At 46.4% G+C, this 21336-nt stretch overlaps 1 protein-coding gene across 4 annotated transcripts in view; it reads right to left on the bottom strand.

The window, feature by feature from the left end:
* The window catches only part of SYTL1 (synaptotagmin like 1), a 288286-nt gene that overhangs the window by 110224 nt on the left and 156726 nt on the right, over positions 1-21336 (bottom strand). For all 4 annotated transcript variants that reach the window (XM_069622898.1, XM_069622895.1, XM_069622897.1 and 1 more), the window contains one exon: positions 1156-1246. In XM_069622898.1, coding sequence (XP_069478999.1) covers positions 1156-1246 — 91 coding nt within the window. The remainder of the gene's footprint in view (positions 1-1155; positions 1247-21336) is intronic.

The raw sequence follows: 21336 nt of genomic DNA, 5'->3' as shown, positions 1-21336 counted from the left end.
ATGATTCCACATCCTGTAATGCCACTTCCCGTGACATCACCTCCTTGGTACTTTCGAAACTAAACTACGCAAACAGCCTCTACCTTGGAATGTCAGAACTCCTCACAAAAAAACTGCAATGCATTCAAAATACTGCAGTAAGACTACTCGTGAGACTAAATAGAAGAGACCATATCACACCAGCCCTGAGAAGTCAACACTGGCTACCAGTAAAAAAATGCATTGACTTTAAAGCTCTCTGCATCGCCCACAAATCACTACACAGACAAGGAGCCGAGTTTTTCCAAGCTAAAATAATCAATCGCTACCAACCAGGAAGAAACCTAAGATCGAGTAAGGACGGTGAAATAGAAACAAAACACTACGCAAAAAGAAAGTAACTGACAACCTGGCTATTCAACTCATTGAGACAAGCATAAAAATGTGCACCCCCACAAACCATACTCTGGGACCAAGGCAAACATGGGACAATACGGATCGAAAACCAACAATAAAACAACCACACACCCAGAGCCAAACAGAAACCAACTAACCACCCGCTCTCCTCTTTTCCACACCCACATACCTCTCACGTACTACACCCCCCAAAAGGGCCAGCCAAACTACACACAAAAACACACAAATCACACACACACCACTAACCATGCCCCAAGGTCAAACAGTTGGCAACAACAAATAACCAAGACACTAAATGATACCTCTTCAGACACAACAAGCCCAGTGCACACAACAAAGCACACTCAGAAAACTGACAAGCACAGACGACAGTTTCTCCTGGTCTTGCAAGCATCAACAGAAGAGCACAACTTCTATCCTATCCCTCGTCCCTCGTCCCTCGCTAACCTAACCCACCCACTTTCTTAGAGAGCTACGCGAGTGCCTGTAGATCATGCAAATGGCAGCTGTGCGCAGTATATATCATAACATCGCCTGAGTTACCGGGTACGGTTAAAGGCTCGCCCTTTCCACTTTCACGCGTCCTCCACTGTAAATTTGAAAGCCATATAAATTATTGATCTTTTACAACAAGAACTGGATTGACTCATGGTACCCCGAGTTCAATGATACCCACTTCATCGACTTCTACAGCATGTGCTCGACCCAGTGAGCTACCTTACCAGCTCCAGCTACACCCATCCCTCTGTACCCACTCACTTTCCCTCCAGGCTGTCCGATGACACCACGGTCCCCTTCTCATCTGCGGTCGTTGATACCTCTGCCGGCCAAGGTGATCTTTCTCGTTCACCTGAAAGAGGAGACAACAGGTAAGACAGAGGCTTGTGAAAGAAGCATACAATGAGCTGCAGGGAGTTTCACATAGGGCCTCAGGGAGTCAAACACACATAGTTTCGATGACATTGTGCAGGCAGTAATACACACAGGACTGATGGGAGTTACAAATACAGGGATGCAAGGAGTTAAATGTGCAGAGTTACAATGCCATTGTGCAGGGAGTTACACTCACAGAGATGCAAAGAGAGATACACAGGTCTGTAAGGGGTTACATGCACAAAATTACACTTACAAAGGGCTGCCGGAGTTACATACATATTGCAGCAGCAAGTAACATACACTGGTCCAAAAATAGCTACGTGCACAGGGCTGCAGATTGCTCAGTGTGTAGGGCTGCAAATAGCTACATGCACAAGGCTGCATAAAGTTACATAAACAGGGCTGCATATAGTTGCATACACAGGATTACAGTTATCTACATACACAAGGCTGTAGATAGTTACATACACAGGAATGCAGATAGCAGCATACACATGACCTCAGATGGTTACATGCACAGGACCACAGATACCTAAATACACAGGGCTGCATATTGGTACATACACAGGACCACTGTTAGCTACGTACACAGTGCTGCAGATAGCTACACACACATGACTGCAGATAGGAACATACACAGGACTTCAGATAGCTACATGCACAGGACCACAGATAGTTAAATGCATAGGGCCTCATTACGACCCAGGCGGTAAGGGGTTTACGGCAGCGTAAACAGCGCCGACCCTTACCGCCTGAGTACGAGGTCCCTTAGCGCCATGGAGCTTTTAACACCTGCTTTTAGCAGGTGTTAAAATCCATGGCGCTAAGGGACCATGGAGTTAATTACGCCACCGTAATTTACGGTGGCGTAATTAACGCCTTCCCCACTCCCATTATGCCCTATGGGGCAAAAATGGGAATGGGGAAGGGTAAATGGGGATTGGGGACTTACCGCCCCGCCAAGGTCGGAATGGGGCGGTAAGTCCGCCAACCACCATGGCGTAAACGTAGTTTACGCCATGGTGGTAAAGTCACGGCCCAGGCGGTAACTTACCGCCTGGGTCGTAATGAGGCCCATAGTGCTGCGGGAAGGTACTTTCACAGTAATACCGGGTTGCAGATAGTTACGTACGCTGGGCTGCAGGTATTTCCCTACACTGGGCTGTAGGAAGTTACATTCAGAGTAATAGAGGGCTGAAAGAAGTTGCATACAGTTAGCTACATGAACAGGGCTACAGATTGCAACTTACTCAGGAGCTCATTTAGTTACATGCACAGTACTGCAGATCGCTACAAGCACAGGGCTGCAGATAGTTTCATGCACAGGACCTCAAACAGCTACATACACAGGGCTGCAGATGGCATCATACACAGGACCTCATATACTTACATGCACAGGACCGCAGATCGCTACATGTACATGGTTGCAGATAGTTACACACACCGGATCACAGTTAAATATATACACAGGGCTGCAAATAGTTACACACACAGGGTTGCATATAGTTTCATACACAGGGCTGCAGATTGCTCAATGCACAGGGCTGCATAAAGTTACATACACAGGGCTGACTATAGTTACCCACACAGGATCATAGTTAGCTACATGCAAAGGGATGCAGATAGTCACATGCACAGTATAATAGTTAGCTACACACACAGGGCTGAAGATAGCTATATACCCAGGACTGCAGATAGCAACATGCACAGGACTGCAGATAGCTACATGCACAGGGCTGCAAATATATACATACACAAGACTGCAGATAGTTACATGCATAGAGCTGCGGCAAGTTACTTTCAGAGTAATACAGGGTTGCAGATAGTTACATACTCTGGGCTTCAGAAAGTTATATACACAGGACTGCAGATAGCTGCATGCAGTGGGATGCAGATAGTTATATACATAAGGCTGTGGGAAGTTAATTTTCAGAGTGATACAGGCTGCAGAAAGTTACATACACAGGGTGGACGGGAGTGACATTCGGAGTAATACAGGGCTGCAGGGAGTTACATACACAGGGTGGACGGGAGTGACATTCGGAGTAATACAGGGCTGCAGGGAGTTACATACACAGAGCTGCAAGGAGACTCATAATAGAAATGGTGCAAGTGTGCCGGAAGCTGCATACAGCCTAATACAGGGTGGAATGGATCAGAGTCAGGGTTACAGGGAGGGACAGAGTAGAGGTACTGGGAGCTATACACAGGACCGCAGGAAGGTTCATAAGTCAACATGGAGTTACATACACGGGACTGCAGGGAGGTTCATAATAAGGGTACAAGGCTGCGGGAAGCTACACACACAGTGGTGCAGCACTGTAGAATGTCGATCAGCATTGGGCTGCAGTGAGTGAATTATATACACCAGGATACAGGGTTGCATTGGTCACTCAAAGTTGCAGGGAGTTATATACGTCGAGATATAGCATGCACAATATTAGTGTTTTGAGGAGGGAACACAAAGGAATACAGTCCTATTTTGGGGTCACAATCATTTTGGATTACAGAATAATTGTGTGAGAAAGGGTTAGGCACAGTGATAAGTCCAGCTTTAAAATCAAGCAAAATCCACATTTTGACACCTTTTCTTGGACTAACAACGTATTACGCTAAAATGGTAATTCCGTAAGACCTCTTAATCATATGGTGGTCACAAAATAAATGTGCAACACACAGAGCTGGACATCACCTTAACATGGAAAAAAGGCAAGGGATTCTCCAACTTTAAGCTCGATTGGCTGCAGGAAAAAAGAATACCAGGAATTTAGTCTTGCAAGGCCCCTTTCTCTGAAGGGCCATCCATTGGAAACCAAGCAGACACACGCTAAAACTCTGGGAAGTCCTCATCGAGAAATTACATTTCAAGCTGGGCCATGTGGGCCAACCAATGTTTTGCACATAAATGCGTAGAGTCTAATAAGTGGAACCCAGCGTTAAAAAACTGTCTGGTTATTGTAGAGAAATTCCAAAATGTTAGATTCAATTTCTCTGCGAGAAGAATTGCCTCCCAGTGTTTGTGCATGTGGCTGTTTCTTCTCCAATTCATGGCCCTTTTCACTCTTTGCATTAGTTTTCCCAAAGAGAAAAATATGCAACTTTTTTTCTCTTTTTGAGTGCAAGGCCCAAACCACTGAACAGATTTTCCCCACATTTTTTGTGGGTGGTGGAAAGCACAGCAATACATGATTTTTGGTTTCGTGAAAATCTGTTCAGTAGTTTTTTTAAAAAAACAATTAAGGATACGGGGGTGCCCCCAGCCACCAAAGTGTATTCAATACCTATGAGGTTTAGCAGGAGCTGTGGCATTTCAACAGTAATATATAGCCATTTTGCTTTGCAAGAAGGATCCTCTAATGCTGACTTTTAAATAGATGCATAAGCACACGGCCAGCCTAAGGGATTTCGGAGCCCAGGGCACAACCAACTTTTCATCCCACCCCTTGACCAAGAAAATGAAGTACCCAAGAATCTATGGGCACAACCCCAGTTACCACTGCATCACAATCACGCGTCATAGCTCAACGTGTTGCCCTGGCAGCAATTAAAAGACTACCTCTACTCCCCTGGCCCACTTAATTCCTGCGAGATTTCAATACACAAGGATTGTACTTTGTTCTTGCATAGGCACAGGAGATGCCGCAGACTGGCAGCTTTAGAACAACAACAGGGCGTAGATTAGAAGCTATGAGCAAAGTACACCTAGAACTATCATGGATGCAAGGGACATACTGGCAGCCTCAACAGGACTCTCGGGAGGATAGCTTAGGGGCAACGCACTCGCCTTGGAAGCAAGACGATCAATCCCCGGGTCCGCGCTTAGAATCCTCTGGGTATTAAGCGCGTTATAAATAACCCATTCACATTTACAATTACAACAAATTAGCCAATGCTGACGCAGGTGTTCCAGAGACTGGGAGGAAGGAGCGCATTCCATACCAGGGAGGAGGTGGGCAATGGTTCCCAGAAAAGCCCACCTACCGAACATACACTGATATCAGAGCAGGTGCAGGGATTCAAGTGGTGTTGCTAGGAGCGAGCCAGGAAATGCATGACTTTGTGGTGTGCAACATACGGTCAATTTTATAATATATGAAGCAACACTTTTGCCAGTTAAACCGTGAGTGCGGATTTATTTGAAGAGCGAACCCGGTGAACTATATCCCTTTTAGGACAGGACTGCTTGGAAATACGGTATTTAGGGACTCACAGCATTGACACGCAATGCACTATGGGATTGAATGAGTTACCCAGAATCCCACTTTGGTTAAGTGCTGAAGCTGGAATGTGACCCTAGTCTGCAATTCCAAGACATGGCCACATTATCTGGCAGATCCTGCTGTGCAACAAGGTGCAATTTTTCATGAATGGTGGATATTATTAACTAAATATAATACCCTACTTTGTAGACCTGACAAAGAACATAAATATGATAAACTTGACAATATTTTAAATGGATCTGTTTAGAAACAGATTATGAAATGGGTAATGTGGCTTTATTTCTTCCTTTAAAAATGGAAGTCTACAAGTATCGGAATACTAACTGTTGTCAGGCTCAAAAAATCTCATCTGGGTTCTCCTACTGTATTTTCATGACATTAATACACACAAGAAACTGTGATATGGTCACATGTGTATAGTCACTGTTTAAGACAGAATTGCAGATTGTGATGTGAAGTACATTAGAAATTGTATAAAAAAGCAAACCATTTTATGTGTCAAATAGGTAAACGTAAAAACAACCTTACTATAAGCCTGTGACTTTTTATCAGCTCAAATAACCTACAGGAAAAGTAGATGACCTTTCAAGGATACGAGTATTGATAAAGCCTTGATATGTTGCTCCATACTGTGGCTCCAATGTCTCCATTCTGGCTACCCAATCGCATTGTGCTTTTCAATAGGGGTGGCTGCCCTTGTTTGGAGAGACCTACGCTCTAGACCTGCACCACGTTACTTTTTATAACTAGGGTTTCCTACTGCAAAAATGTGGTTTTGTAACACAGTAGGCATTACTATAAGCAGAGGTTATATACTCAGGCGTATTCACCTCAGAGAGAGGTAAGACTAAACTTGCTGTGCTGGGATTTCGTGCTGCAATCTGGCATTTAAACCCAGATTCCTGCCGAAAGTTCTCTTATGAATCATCGTGGCTCTCATGCGTATCAATATGCTTACAAAGCTGCATTTTATGTGATCAATATATTCCCCAAAGAAAGGTGAGAATGCTACTCAAGTGCCTTGCTGATGTGGCTCTGAGCTGGAAGTGAACTTCCAGCGATGGCTATTAGATGGCGTTTTACATTTCCGTTAAAAGTGTTTTTTCCAATCCTTGTAGCACTACCCTATAAAACAAAGACCATTTCTTGCCTGGAGCAAAAAGGTGGGCATTTGGGTTAATTTGCATACCCACAATGCTTTGCTGACGTGGCTCTGAACTAGAGGTGAACCTCAAGTGATGGCTACTAGGTGGCATTGTGGCATGTGTGGCCTGGCTCAAATGGATTACCCTCCTTTCACGTTTCAGGTAAAAGGGGCTTTTCCAAGCCTTTTTAAACCCACCATAACATGATTGGTGTTTTGTAAACATGCCACCAATGATCCAACCTCAAGGCTGTCAAGACGACACTACACCTGTGATCCCTAATAGCCAGGTATGTTGTTGCCTGGCAGCCTTGAGAAATGTGTGTCTTGGGTTGATAATATTTGCATAAAAAAGCACTGCCCTGTAAAACTAAAACAATTTCTTGCCTGGAGAAAAAAGGTGTGCATTTGGGTTAATTTGCATACCCACAATGCCTTCCTGACATGGCTCTGACCTGGAGGTGAACTTCAAGTGATTTCTACTAGGGGGCATTGGGCCATGTGTGACCTGGCTCAAATGGATTACCCTGCTTTCACATTTCAGGTGAAAGGGTTTTATCAAGACTTTTTAAGCCCACCATAACATGATTGGTGTTTTGTGTGTATAGGATGAAGCCTTTGTACATAGACTTTCGCCAAAATATTGTTGCCAATAACGTTTGAATTGCAGGATGGATTTGCATGACATTTTCCAAAACAAAGCATTTGTCACAGGCCCTCCTCAAACTGGACATTTTGGGGAAAATGTGTTAAAAGATAAAAAAGATATTGGGAAAATTAAAAGCACCGTTTTCAGCCTAGTCCCATTGATTTCCCATGAAGAACAAGTGCAGCAATTTAACACCCATAGTACATAAACTGCTAGACCGATATGGACCGAATAGGAAACAATTTAGGCACAAAGCGTTGCATATTTTTCTTTCGTTGGTTTGAGGTAAATCCATTTCGTAGTTTTTAAAATAGTCAATGGAGAAAGGAGTGCCCCTGCTCCCCCAAAACTTTTATATCCCTCCCTTTGTACTTTTAAATGAAATGCTGCCATTTTGTTTTTCTTGATGCAAGTGATTCCGGAGATAACACTGGGGAGACCTGAAATATGAGAAGTGCTCAAAATGCTATTTGGAAGAGGAAAAGGGGTGTATTCATATATGGCTAGAGGTATGAAGGTTAAAAGAGGACATGTGAAGTGATGGAGTTCGGGATGGGCTGGGGAGCCAGTTTTGAGTAGAAAATGTTCAGTTTATCGGGGGATCCTCGTGGGATTTCGTGAGATTACTGCAGTAACGTTGCAAGAGGCGCCCCAAAAACTGTGTCACATAAAACAAATAGTGATTGGGTGAATGGGAGAGGGTCAGGGAGGGAAAAGGCAATTGAGGAGAATGGGGGAACAAGAAGAGAGGAGGGGGACACATGGTGAGTGCCATTGAGGACAGGGAAGACTATTTAATAGTCAAATGTTGTTCCTGTTATCGTGGGAATTGGCACATCATTACTGTGGAATTCAGCAAGATCGGCAATGATTCCCCGGTTATTATCACACTAGGTAGGAGGCAATGGGTCTTTGGGGATACACTGGTTCATCATATAGATGGACTTTGAATGTTGGTATGCCCGCACTTAGAATTGTGAATATTAGCATGTCCACACTTGGATAGAATTGTGAATATTGGCCTGTGTCGTATCTAGATAGGACCTTGAATGTTAACATGCCCGCACCTAGGTGAAACCTGAATGTCAACATGCCCACACTTAGATAGAACTGTGAATATTAGCATACGTCACATCTGGATAGGATTTGAATGTTAGCATGCCGCACCATGCAAAACCTGAAGACTAGCATATCCCACACTTAGAAGTATGAACATTAGCCTGCGTCGCATCTAGATAGGATTGCTTGAAGGAGAGCATGCCCGCGTCTAGAAGAAACCTGAATGTTAGCATGTGCCACACTTAGAATTGTGAACACTGGCCTGCGTAACATCCAGATAGAATTGTGAATGTTGGCATGCCCACACCTAGACAGATTTCCAAACACTAGCCTGCGCCGCATCTACATGAGATTGTGAATGTTGGCATGCCCACACCTGGATAGAATGACAAACGTTGGCCCGCGCCGTATCTAGATAGGATTGTGAAGGCCAGCAAGTTCCACGCTTGGACAACACTGTGAATGGTAGCATGCTAAAGGTCAGGTTAACCCACTAACCAATATAACCTCAAACTCTACATACTTATCTCACTCAAAAACTCACACAACCATCTCTCGCAGAACAAGCCGCACGCACTTCACAACACTGCAACAACACATAAGCCGGAGCAATAGCACATGCGGACTGACACTGATCTAATACCCGCACCAAAGCTCAGCACCCAGTGTATACCGAGTTGAAGCTGCCAACAGAACACCACTACTCTCACTATCCTACTCCCTCTTCACCTTACTAACCCATCCCACCTTATCCCACCTTTACAGATCTGCCAGAGCGCCTGGGGACCAATTCCGTTGGTGACGGTGCGCGGTACTAATACCTTTAACATTTAACATATAAGTAGGCCCGGCCATGGCTAATTGACACTGAGCCCACAATATACGTTTTACATTTTTTTGAATACATGGATAGTGGGCACGGCTGAAGGCCATGGCCAGTGGATCCTGAAGCCTCTGACTAAGGCTCTCTGTGTTTTTACAAAAAAATAGGGTAAAATTGGGACAGCCGAAGGGGGATGTGGGCCTCGGCCGGTAGGCACGGGCCACTGTGGCCTTGCCTCTTTTACACTTATTGGTGCAACATGTACAGTGGTCATGTTTGAATGCTGGGGCCATGGTTAGTGGGCCCAGAAGAAACTATAGTTTAACAAAACCCTTGAAATTTGGTGAAAAAAACTTTTGTTAAGAGAGAGATAGGATGATCAGATTTAATGCAACAAAACACTTGAAATTCAGCGGATGTGCAAGTGATAACCCTCTTAACCCAGCCTCCTGAATTCTGAGTGCTGACTTGCTGTAAAAACAGACCAGTTGCCTAGAAACAGACGAAGGACTACCGCACCTGCTTAGAAACCAATTAGGCCTTACTGCAGAGTTTGCATCTCTGATCATTCCAGGGCCAGACCATTCACTGGTGGGAGATTCTTTTTTGTTTGAAGGCAGATGGGGAAAGACAGCCGATCAAGGGTGTTTGTGGTTGATAAGGAAATGCTATTTCCTTTGGAAGCCGTCCCGCTTTTTCCAGGACTGTCGTAGGTTTTTGCACTGCGTCCAGGAGTCCAGTGACATTTTTTTACATAAAAAACACTGTCCCAGGATTTGTAGGCGGGGGGGTGTGATGTCCTGCTTTTTGTCGGCACCTGATTTTAAAATGCCTACATCGGGCCGGTACCGCTAGATGAGCCTGGCCGCTGCTCTTGTAAGCAGTGCGCAGGCTCGAGGTTTAATTAATTCCGCTTCCTCCTCTGCCCCGGCTGGAAACATCTGAGCCTGCGAGAGCCAGAAGTCGTCCATCTCTTGTAGGAACAGCTGTTTCTGGCCTCTCTGCATTCTGACATTGCAAGAAGCGCATCCGTTTGAGGGATTGTGGACCGGCCCGGTATATTCTTTTTCCTGAGGATCTGGATGGCGCCACTGTCCCGCTGCCTGCTGGCCGACTACTCTGACACCGATCGATGCTGACGTGAACACCAACTGTGGACTGCTGCAGCTGCACCAGCTCCACACCGGACATGAAAAAGCACTGTTTCTGACCCTTGTGGGCCTCGTGGACCCTCGTGACCACGGCGCAAACTCTACGGAAGGCTCTGCCATCTAACGGATTGGTTGCTCCATCTGCAGTGTTCATCCATCACTCTTTTTCTTTCCCTCCTTTCTGCTGTAGCACCTCTACATCCTCCAATAGGTTAGTCTGCACTTGCTTTTGTTGTTTTTTTTTGCTGCTTGTTTTGTGAATTTGCAGCCAGGTTGTTAGCACAAAGAGAGCAAAGATGGCCGACATGTTACCTGTGGCTAGGTGGTGCATGTGCCTATGAACAGGTTGATCCGACACCACTACCTTTGAATAGGGTACATTGTTCACCACCCTGGAACAGTATTTAGTGGAGGCTTCAGGAATTGCTTGGTATTTTTTGAGTGTGCACATGGCTGGTTAGTATTTTCGCACGTTGGGTGATTTCTTTTTTGTTATTTTATTATGTGTGGCTAGTGCTATTGAAGTGACGCCTCTCTCTATCCTGTTTTCAATAATCATTTCATGACAAAACACAGGAGCAACAGCACATGAAAGAATGCTAGTTATATTGGCCGTGTACATATGATATATGCATTAAATGAATACAGAATATAATAAGTAATTCCATATATCAAGCTACAGATGAGTAATAGAGTCTGGCTTCCTTTGTTGCAGGTAAACACTCGTGTATAGGCACGTTATAAATGCCATTTCATATCATATCATAGCATGTAGAAATTGGACCCTGTTTTACTCTCCCTCATGGGTCCCTCTCTCCTGTACATGTAGATTGCTAGTAATTGACATTGCTTTTGAAATGCTCCCCATCATTCACTGTAATGGCTGCATGGTTACCTTAATGGCTCCGGATTCAAAATTGAGGGGAGCCGGGAACTATTTAGCTCCAGGTTCTAACCTGGACGAGCCTGCTAAGCTTGAAATCAACAGCTTCCAGGAGCTACTTTTGGATCTCTGGGCCAGTTTATGTCAAAAAAACATTGTAATATTGCATCTTATGTGGGAGTTAGATTTGCAGAACACTATGTACTACCTCCTCGTTAACTAGGAGCAAATCCTGGTCCCTGGATTATGCTGCATATCCAGAAGCTACTTTTAGGTCCTACTTATCCAATCCCAATTTGGATCTCCGATGAGTGTAACTTATATTAAAATTCTTTCCAATATTAATTGATGCTTTCAAATATGCCACACTCAATATTTAAGAGAATGCATTACTTATGTATGTTTAAATGGTATTTGAAATTGCAAGGAGTGGTATCTTTTGGCAGTTTTGAAATCCACAGTTTGGCGCCTGGTGCAACCGCCTGTAGAATGTGTATGATTAGTCCAGTTTTCTGGATCACCCGTATGCTTTTTGATTGCTTCCTAACATCATGTTCTCTACAGTACTTCATGCCAGTTCTCCCACTTCTGAGAACGTTAATAATAGGTGATACTGCATTTATTGCCCTCACAAGGAAGGAGGCCTGCATTGGCCATTCCAGCATTCAACTTACATCAGTTATCAGTGATCGACAGAGAGCTTAACATGATTTGCTATTTCAGTAGAGTCAGAGGATATGTTATGTTATCTTGCATTGCATAGCACTGGGTGCCATGGGTTATGGCGCTGAAGGTACTAAGGGCCAATTGTGAGAAGATCAATAGTCTAACTTTTAATGCATTCTGTGAAAAATCGTAGCAGACCTTTTGTGAAATGGTTCTCTGCGTACTACTTGGAATAGTTATTTTTCTTTCTAACTTGTTCACAATAATATATTCCAAATAGAACACCGGAGCCAAGAGCATAAGAATGAATGCTAGTGTTTTTGTCTCCTGCTTTTTTAAATGTTTCATTTCAGTTCCACTGCTCCTTATGCTTGCCTGGAAATGACTGTCCTATTCCCTCCTGCATTTCAGTTCCACTGCTCTTTATGCTTTCCTGGAAATGACTGTCCCATTCCCTCCTGCATTTCAGTTCCACTGCTCTTTATGCTTTCCTGGAAATGACTGTCCCATTCCCTCCTGCATTTCAGTTCCACTGCTTCTTGTGCTTGCCAGGAAATGACTGTCCGATTCCCTCCTACATTTCAGTTACAGATCTTCTTATGCTTGCCTGGAAATATCTGTCTCATTCCCTCCTGCATTTCACTGCCACTGCTCCTTATGCTTGCCTGGAAATGACTTTCCCATTCCCTCCTGCATTTCAGTTCCACTGATCCTTATGCTTTCCTGGAAATGACTGTCCCATTCCCTCCTGCATTTCAGGTCCTATTCCCTCCTGCATTGGTTATGCTTTCCTGGAAATGACTGTCCTATTCCCTCCTGCATTTCAGTTCCACTGCTCTTTATGCTTTCCTGGAAATGACTGTCCCATTCCCTCCTGCATTTCAGTTCCACTGCTCTTTATGCTTTCCTGGAAATGACTGTCCCATTCCCTCCTGCATGTCAGTTCCACTGCTCTTTATGCTTTCCTGGAAATGACTGTCCCATTCCCTCTTGCATTTCAGTTCCACTGCTCGTTATGCTTGCCTGGAAATGACTGTCCTATTCCCTCCTGCATTGGTTATGCTTTCCTGGAAATTACTGTCCTATTCCCTCCTGCATTTCAGTTCCACTGCTCTTTATGCTTGCCTTTTTACAGGCGGAAATACATGTGTGACAAATGCCAATGCTGTGCCATTTTCTTGCATCTGAATAATTCAGAATAGAAATATATTAGCTGTCACTGACACATTTGTGATTTCCTTATCCTCCAGACATGTACTACTGCAACCGTGGTTCAGTCATCACAATAGGTTTTCTTTTTTAATGAAACAAAGCTCACCTTAGCAAGATGACTTATATTACTTTTTCTTGAAGCTCTATCTAGAAATAATAGATATCTGCCCTAGGTGCACAAGAGGAGATGCCCCATCGCTGAAAAGATGCAGAGGTCTTTCCCATTCCTGAGCAAGGGTGCGAGGGGGTGCAAGCACTGCAAATTAACTTTTTCTATTAGCGATGGTGGAAAAGCGGATACTAAAGGGCACCAGATTCTGGGTGTCATCTGCAGCCAGAAGCAGCAATATAACACACTTTCTTTGGGAAGGCTGCTCCCGGGGACACAGATTTCAGCAGGGCGGCTGCTGAGAGTACTTTTGCTTATCACCTCGCAAAGCACAAGCACAGTTTTAGATCAACGGACTGTACGCCATCATTGATAAGGAAACAGCATGATGAGAAGTTTACCTGAGCTCGCTCAGAAGCAGAAGCTATAATATCAAAGGTATTGGCTCCTTTAGCTATGGAGGATCTCAGGAGTGATATAGATAATGTTGCCTGTGTATCAGGTTCAGTTGATGCTTCAAAAAAATGAAGTGAAGCTAATCCCAATTCTAGTCTGCTGTTTTCAGGACCTTGATGGGGTTGGGGGAGTGAACATTTTAGATTTCATCTTAGTCCCTGGGGAAACCTCATTATTATTTGGGCGACTGCACCAAACCCTGGAGAAAACCACTTTAAGAGAAAGGGTAATTGGCGTTTGCGCCTATAACACAAACACAAACTTTGGTGGGAAAGCAAGAGCTGGGAAAATAATGTGTACTGTAAGTTGAAGGGGCAATCCTTGAAAATAAAATAATTGGTGTGGGTGTGCAGCTGTTTTCATTACCTCGAAGAATGGGGAGGGGGCACATTTCTGAAAATGGAACACTTTTTCCTGGGTCCTCCTGAACAGTGTCCCAGTTTGGGAAGATATAGAGGGCTCCCTACAGTTTGTGCAGTCAACAGCAGGAAGATTTGAACGTGAAATGAGCATAAAATGTGCAGATGAACGGTGGGTGGAGGTTTTCTCCAATTTTTCAAAGCAGAACATTACCACGAAAAGCTTGAGCATAATAGTTCAGGGCATTGACACTGTTGACTACTAGGGTCCATTTCCACCTGAGCTGCAGTGAGTTTCACAGCAGACTACAGAAAGACAAAAGGGTGCTACACGAAATTGCTTCATCTGAAAAGTACTCTGATCATGAGTAGAAATAAAACATGTAAGGCCATTTTTTCGGGGGCAACATTATCTGTTGCATTTAAATTGTATATGTTTTTTAATTGATCAATGATTTACTTCTTTGCAATAAAAGCACAGTTCTCTTTTGAGTACTAGAAACCTTATCAGGTGCAATAATTCCTAACCATAAAGGTTGCCATAAGCCTTTGAGGTGCATACATGTACTGCCATTGATACAATGACACAACGGGGTCAGCTGTTCTCAATAGATTATATACAGGAAATCAGTACTTATTTTGGAAAGGCTTGCTTTATTTTCACATTGAAATATTGATGGGCTGAAAATAACCCCAGTGCACTATATCGCTCTACAGTAATATAGACATGCCCTGAACAGGTGGATCCCCAAAAATTCACCATAAAAACACAAAACAGTGCCACATGTACAATGGTTTCGCAAGCTCTGTACATGAATCCAGCATTTTGACAGGAATAATTTGCTCTGATCTCGCCCCCAAACTCATTCACTTTGGTCAGTGCTGTCATTATTCCTATGTTCGTGTTTGTTGTCCGTCTTTTGTATTTATAACTGTTACTGACCTTTAGTCCTACTTTTGTGTCGGCGACCACAGTGAAATTGTAGTCCTACCTATATGTCAGTGGCCTGTCCATTTTTCTATTTTGAAAATCTGTTCACCCTAACAAGGGGACATTTTGTGCGGGAGGACTGCCACTTCACGGTACATCATGGGCAGGCTGCACTCCCCTTTGGATGATGACGTTGGTGCGGTTACAGCAATGTCACTGCTACAGCCAGCACAAACAGGGCAAGTGTCCTTATTTGGCCATATATTGCAACTCCCTCCCCCCACGCTGCCCCAGTCCTTTCACCAGAGGCTGCATACACCGTGGTGCAGCTTTTCCCTTTCACCGCCCTTAAATGGAGCTACAGTTGTGTGGCATTAACTTGTTGCAACCATTAAAATGGGGAGCGGGACCAAGAGATTCACCTGGTTCCACCGACTAAACTGCTAGTCTGGTGGAGGGCAATATACCAATGCAAGAACAAAAGTTGAAAGGCAAAGGTCATGGGTCCTTCCACTACTTGAACATTTTTGGTGTTTCCATTTAGTTTGTGCGCAGGATGTATAAGTAGCATGATGTGTGTATGTTTCCAAATCCAGGGTATATAGGGGACAGGTGGTTGCAAGGACTGATGGCCTATGCTCGTCCATCCTGCACAACGTCCTGCGAGCTGTACCATTAACACTTCTAATGCAAGCGAGTGTTAGCACCCCATTGCTGGCTGTTGTAGAAAATGTGTTTGCCCAGACTTTGCGCAAACATAGCCAGAGCACTTCCCTTATGCTTTCCTTCCAGGCGATTGGATGTCAGAGGCAGCTGGTGAGTTTGTGAATATTTTCCAATAATTTGTGTGAGCCTAAATGGTAGTCGAGTCTAACCCTAGCTAGAGAGATTTATAGCCTGCTGGCGGTAAGTGAGCACTATTTCAGTCGAGTGGCAATATCGTTACCACCGGGACCCGTGGCGCAAATAGCAGATCACAAGTATGCGAGCATGCGCACGTGACTCCGGTGGTAACGTAAATTGCACCTGGCGGAAACCACACTGGAAAACGGCTTACCGCCACACAAAAAGAAGTATAATTAACGCTACTGCCGCCACGCTATTACCGCCGGCGCTATCAGCACCAGTGGGAAACACGTCACCACCGGAACCGGAAGCACTCATGTGGCTATTTTGGAAATCACAATCCATCAAAAATCGAAGCCCCTGGTAGTCATCCACACTCCATACATCCACACTCCCCGAGCAGTAGAAATGTCTCGGGAGAGGGTCAGGGGCAAGGCAGCTCAAGATCGGCTGCAAAGTCCAATATTCACAGATGGCGAGCTCGTTGTGCTGGAGGCTGAGGTCCTTGGCCCACCATGATGAGCTGTATGGTGCAAGGCAGCTCAAAACCTCTGCCCAGCGCTGCACCCAAATCTGTCAGTCATCTGTAAGGTTTCTGCAGTTGGCTGCATTCCCCAGATGGGGAAGACTGCTGGAAAATATGGAATGACCTGCGTGTTCAGGTTCGGGAACTGCTGTCCAAGTACAGGCAGGACACCATGGCCACAGGGGGAGGCCCACAGGTGGAACTACCATTCATGCTGTGTGAGGAAAAGTGCAGCTAGGTGCTCAAAATGGAGGGAATCGAGGGTGTTGGAGGTGCAGAGGTGGGTGTCGGCAGTCAGGAGGCAGAAGGTGAGTGAAAGCCGCCCCCATATATGTATGCAACCACAGCAGCCTAGCAAAGTAGCCCCCAATGGGACAACCTATGAGCCGGGCATTGCAATTGTGGGTGCCAAAAGAGGCAACCACCGCAGCACACATATGCCAGTGCACCAAGGCCACCCCTGTGAGTCAGAGCAGTGGCGAGTGCAGCATAGGGACATATCCCAGCGCCATGGACCACACACCCATGGCATCAGCACAGCAGTGACCCATAGGAACTTGACAGAGACAAGTACCATGCCACATGCTCCCCCGACCATCATGTGTGTTCCCAACATCAGGGCATCAGGATCAGATGCATTCAAGCTAAGCAACAGCGGGCCCATCATGGTACCCTTTCCTTCCCCTCCTAGCCTAATGCTAAGCCCCTATGTGCCCACCCTGTGTGCACTTGCCACTCCAATAGCAAATGCAACCAGGCCAAGCCTGTGCCTCAGTCCAGCTGCCTAGCGCCACACACATGACCAGGTATTCATTGTCGTGCATGTCAATACACGAGGGAGAATGTGTCCTAACGCCATTCCCTATATCCCCAACAGGCACACAGGCTTCGCCAGAGGAGTCAGAGAATGAGGATGCAGCCAGACCATTGAGGAGTGCACCCTCCTGCACCGCCACCACCCCCACAACCCCGCAAAGGGGCTGAAATGAAACCCATAGGCGCAAGCCCCATCCCACCACACCACACTGCAGCAGGGGCATGCCTAACCCCCAGCCCAACCCACCAGGAGCACACCAGTTGCCCCAGACATCACCTCTGCTGCAGTTGACACCACTGAAGAGGACACACCACCACAGACCATGTCACTGGAGGAACAAGGGGACAGCGCTAGTGACGGTGACCATGCGGCAGTGCCCCGAACCCCAGGCTGCAGTCTGTGCAGGCAAACCACCTCCACACCCGAGAGCCCACCGCATGTCAGACAGCACAGCCAGTACCCCGAGCAACCCACCATGCCGCCGGCACACCCACACCACCAAAACGTACACAGACAACCCCTCCTAATCCTCCCCTGTCAGCAGCCCATCCAGGCAACGTACACCCTCGCCATTGCAGCCAAATGCCACATTGGGCATGATCATGCAGAGGATGGATGACATGGAGGCAAGGCAAAGACAGATGGAGGCCATCACCAATATACACTCTGACCACATGCAGGCCATCTGTGACGCAATCCATGGTGCCACAAGGAAGATGTCACGTAACAATGCCAGGACGTGGAGTGTAGTCACTGTATGCACAGCATCACTGACAGGGTTTGGCCAAAGGGTGCGGGAGATGTGTGTGGGTGGCTCAGCCCTTGCTGAGCGAATCTGGAAATGCAATGCCCTCTAACACCAACAGCTGCAGGGGGCAGCATCACTTCCTTCCACCTCAACCATGCCAACTGAGGAGTCTCGCCAGAGCACCCCTAGGCGGCGGTCCCTGTGCCTTCTGCGCACATGTTCACCGGATGATGGTAGTTGGGAGAAGAGGGCAAGGCCATTGTAGATGGCATGACTAATGTTGGCCTGAGTGGCTATGCTATGCACACGCTGGAGGGTGGGAGGAGTGTGATGTGCTGGGGTGTTGGTGGAGGGCAGGGGGAGGGGGGCTTGAGTGCCGGGGTGTTGGTGGGGGTAGAGAGGGGAGAATTTGTGCTGGAGTGTTGGAGGGGGACGGGAGAAGGGGGATTATGTGCTGGGTTTTGGTGGAGGGCAGGGGGTTGGGAGATTGTTGATCAAACAAATAACAAAAAAATAGTTAAACTTCAAATATGCAAGGACATTCATGTTTGTGTTATTGTGCACTTTATTCACGCTGTGATGGTGGTGGAGTCAGTTCATCGTACTAGAACTAATTGTCTATTAATGCCTGCTAGGGCTGTTTCCCTTCCCTCACGTCATCCCTGTGAGTGTCTGCTCTGGCTCCTGTCACATGCTCATCGTCTGCATCATCCTCTGGGTGTGGCCTGTCCCCATCGGCGTTAGTAGCACATTCTTCGTCAGGCAAATGTTGTGTAGCGTAGCACACACCAATATTATTTTCCCAACTTTCTCAGGGGCATACATCAGGGCTCCACCAGTGTGATCTAGGCACCGGAATTGTGCCCTGAGGAGTCCAAAGGTGCGCTCGATGCATACATGGATACGGCTGTGGGCATGGTTGTAGGCAGTCTCATGCAGTGTATGTGGATGACATACTGGGATCATCAGCCATTCCAGCTGCATGGTGTGTAATACAGGCATCAGTCAATTGGCTCATGCATGGGTCTGCTGTTTCAATGTATCTGGGCCTTGTTAGTCATGAGCATTCATGTGTGCATCCCGGCCATGCAATGTGTATGCGCGCGATACAAATAAAAATATCATATATGTGTGATGGGTGTATAGCCTTCCTTAATGATGCCATGCATTACTTGTCCTGCACATGCACCCTGTGTCATTGTGGTGGGTGTTCTGTGACATGTCTCAGGTGACTGCAAATGAGCAGACGGGTGGGCATGCTGTGTGGTGCTGTGTGGATCAGCGCTGTGCCACATTCAAGATGCATTGTGGTTCATGTGGTCTGATGTGTCATTGTGGTGGCAGCGGTGTGTGTCCATCAGCATGTGTGTACACGGTCTGCATGCTCCCTTGGATGCCCCTCGTTGTTGGTGAACGTGCTGCCCAGGTGCTGACAGTGCATATGCTTGACATGCAATGCTTACTTTCAGTGTTGGAATCCCCTCATGTTTGGTCTTGTGCTATCCTCTGCATATGTGGCAGGGTTTGTACTCACCCACTATTCAGGTCCATTGTCCTCTGTGCCTCTCCTTGTATCCTGGCAATGTGCTGTTGCGTAGGACCATAGAGTCGTGGGTGGAACCTGGGTATCGGGCACAGACGAAGGGTAATGAGGTTAGGGCTACAAGTCACCTGCACGTTGAGGGAGTGGTAGTGATTCTGGTTCCTGTATACAGCCTCATGGGCCTGGGCACCACCAATGCAACATGCGTGCAGCCAATGGCTGCTATCACATTGGGCAGTTGTGCTGTGGCATAAAACCGTGCCTTCATGTCATTGACCTGGGTGGTGGGCAGTGTAATGTGTTGGTTGACATGGCACAGGAGGGCATCCAGCACCTGCCCAGGAGTGCTGGAACGTTCTGGTAGGAACTGCAGGACTGCCACCAGCTTCAGCACTGGGGGCACAGCTGTGCAGATACTGCTTCTACTCCCAATGTCATCCTGGATTGTGGCCAGCAGTTCAATGATGGTCCCCCTGTTCAGGTGGTACTCAGTAACCTGAGGGCCCAGGGTGAGGGCCTCACCCTGGGGGTGGGTGCTCGCCTTGCTTGTGCCGTTCTCCTCCTCCTCATTCCCCCCGCCCATGCCTGGTTGGCCTGCATCTCAAGCTCCAGCCGCAGCATGAGCAGCTGCCTGTTCCAGCCTACATCATTGAATGGCGGCATGGTGTTGGAATCAGTGCTTGGGGTCTGGGTGTGTTTTATATAGCCCTCTGGTGAGCATTGTGTACCCCTGTGGCTTGATTCCTGGCACCTGGGTTCATTTACCTCCAGCTGGATGCTGGAGGTAATTCCCGGCTGCGTTAGGGCCGATTTTTGGCACTAATACCGGTGTACATGAACTTGGGATACGGCTGTAATTTTGCTTTGTGTTGTTGACGCTATTAACTCTGGCTGTAATAGCTCCGGCTATATTAATGCTTGTTCCTTTTGGCTCCGGCGGTATTTGCGCTGACTCGTAATCCGGTAGAGCGGTATTGGCGGCACCTATACTCTTCCTGCCAGATTTGAGGGCTACCACCCAACTCGTGATGAGGCCCTTAGTGTGGGTGCGGGGGTATCCTAAATATATCTAATATTTACTGTGTCCAATCAAACTCCTGCAACGTACTCGCCACAAGTGGCGTCCACATGCTTTGGTTAGTGGGGTTGGGTACTCCGGGGTCCGTGGGCCCTGGGTGAACCATGTAAAAAGGAAATTACAGGCACAGTTGCAATACTTGGAAAAAGTGAAACCAGCCCTGCTTGCTGGAGGTTATTGCAGTGGGTGGAGACGTGTGGTGGCCACCATTCTGCTTCACTGGCAGACTAGCGTCCAGGACATATACCATCTACCTGTCACTCCAACGCCGTTCCCTCTCTCACTATTTATCAGAGAGAGGTTTGTAAACATAGTTAAGGCACCAAGGGACCAAGTACATAATGGTATGTTCAAATTGTTGCATTATTTTTTCCCAAACTCTCAGCATTTCACCTTCCGCCTTCCACACATGTACGCAGCCCAATGTTCGTGGATGAAGGCCGAGGCTGCCTTTCTCTCTCCCAGAGCTATACGTGGGCCGGGTGAGTCAGGGCTCCGCCCTGGCAATCTTTAGATATTGCCAATGAGCTTGGGCTCTGCTGATGCTCTATGTATAGACTTCTCGGACCGGGTTTCTTCTCGCAGTAATGCAAATAAAAAGACGAGCAGCCATACTGCTAATTGGCAGTAGATGTCAGGATCAGCCAGGTTTTAAATCCCAACATTCGTTAAGTGACGTTTGGAATTAGGTTGTTCACAAACACGTAACAGAAATGATAAGAGAATGCATTCCTTCATTTTGCAACAATTTGTATTCAGGTATTGTCAAAACAATTATTTTAATTAGTACATAACAATCATGTATTTCTTTCAAATGAACTGTGGGGTTACTTGATGCAGAGAC

The sequence above is a fragment of the Ambystoma mexicanum genome, chromosome 11 (genome assembly GCF_040938575.1).
Source record: "Ambystoma mexicanum isolate Mex_15411 chromosome 11, UKY_AmexF1_1, whole genome shotgun sequence".
Taxonomy (NCBI): domain Eukaryota; kingdom Metazoa; phylum Chordata; class Amphibia; order Caudata; family Ambystomatidae; genus Ambystoma; species Ambystoma mexicanum.
The sequence above is the reverse complement of the archived record's forward strand: the minus strand, read 5'-3'. Positions and strand labels throughout refer to the sequence as shown.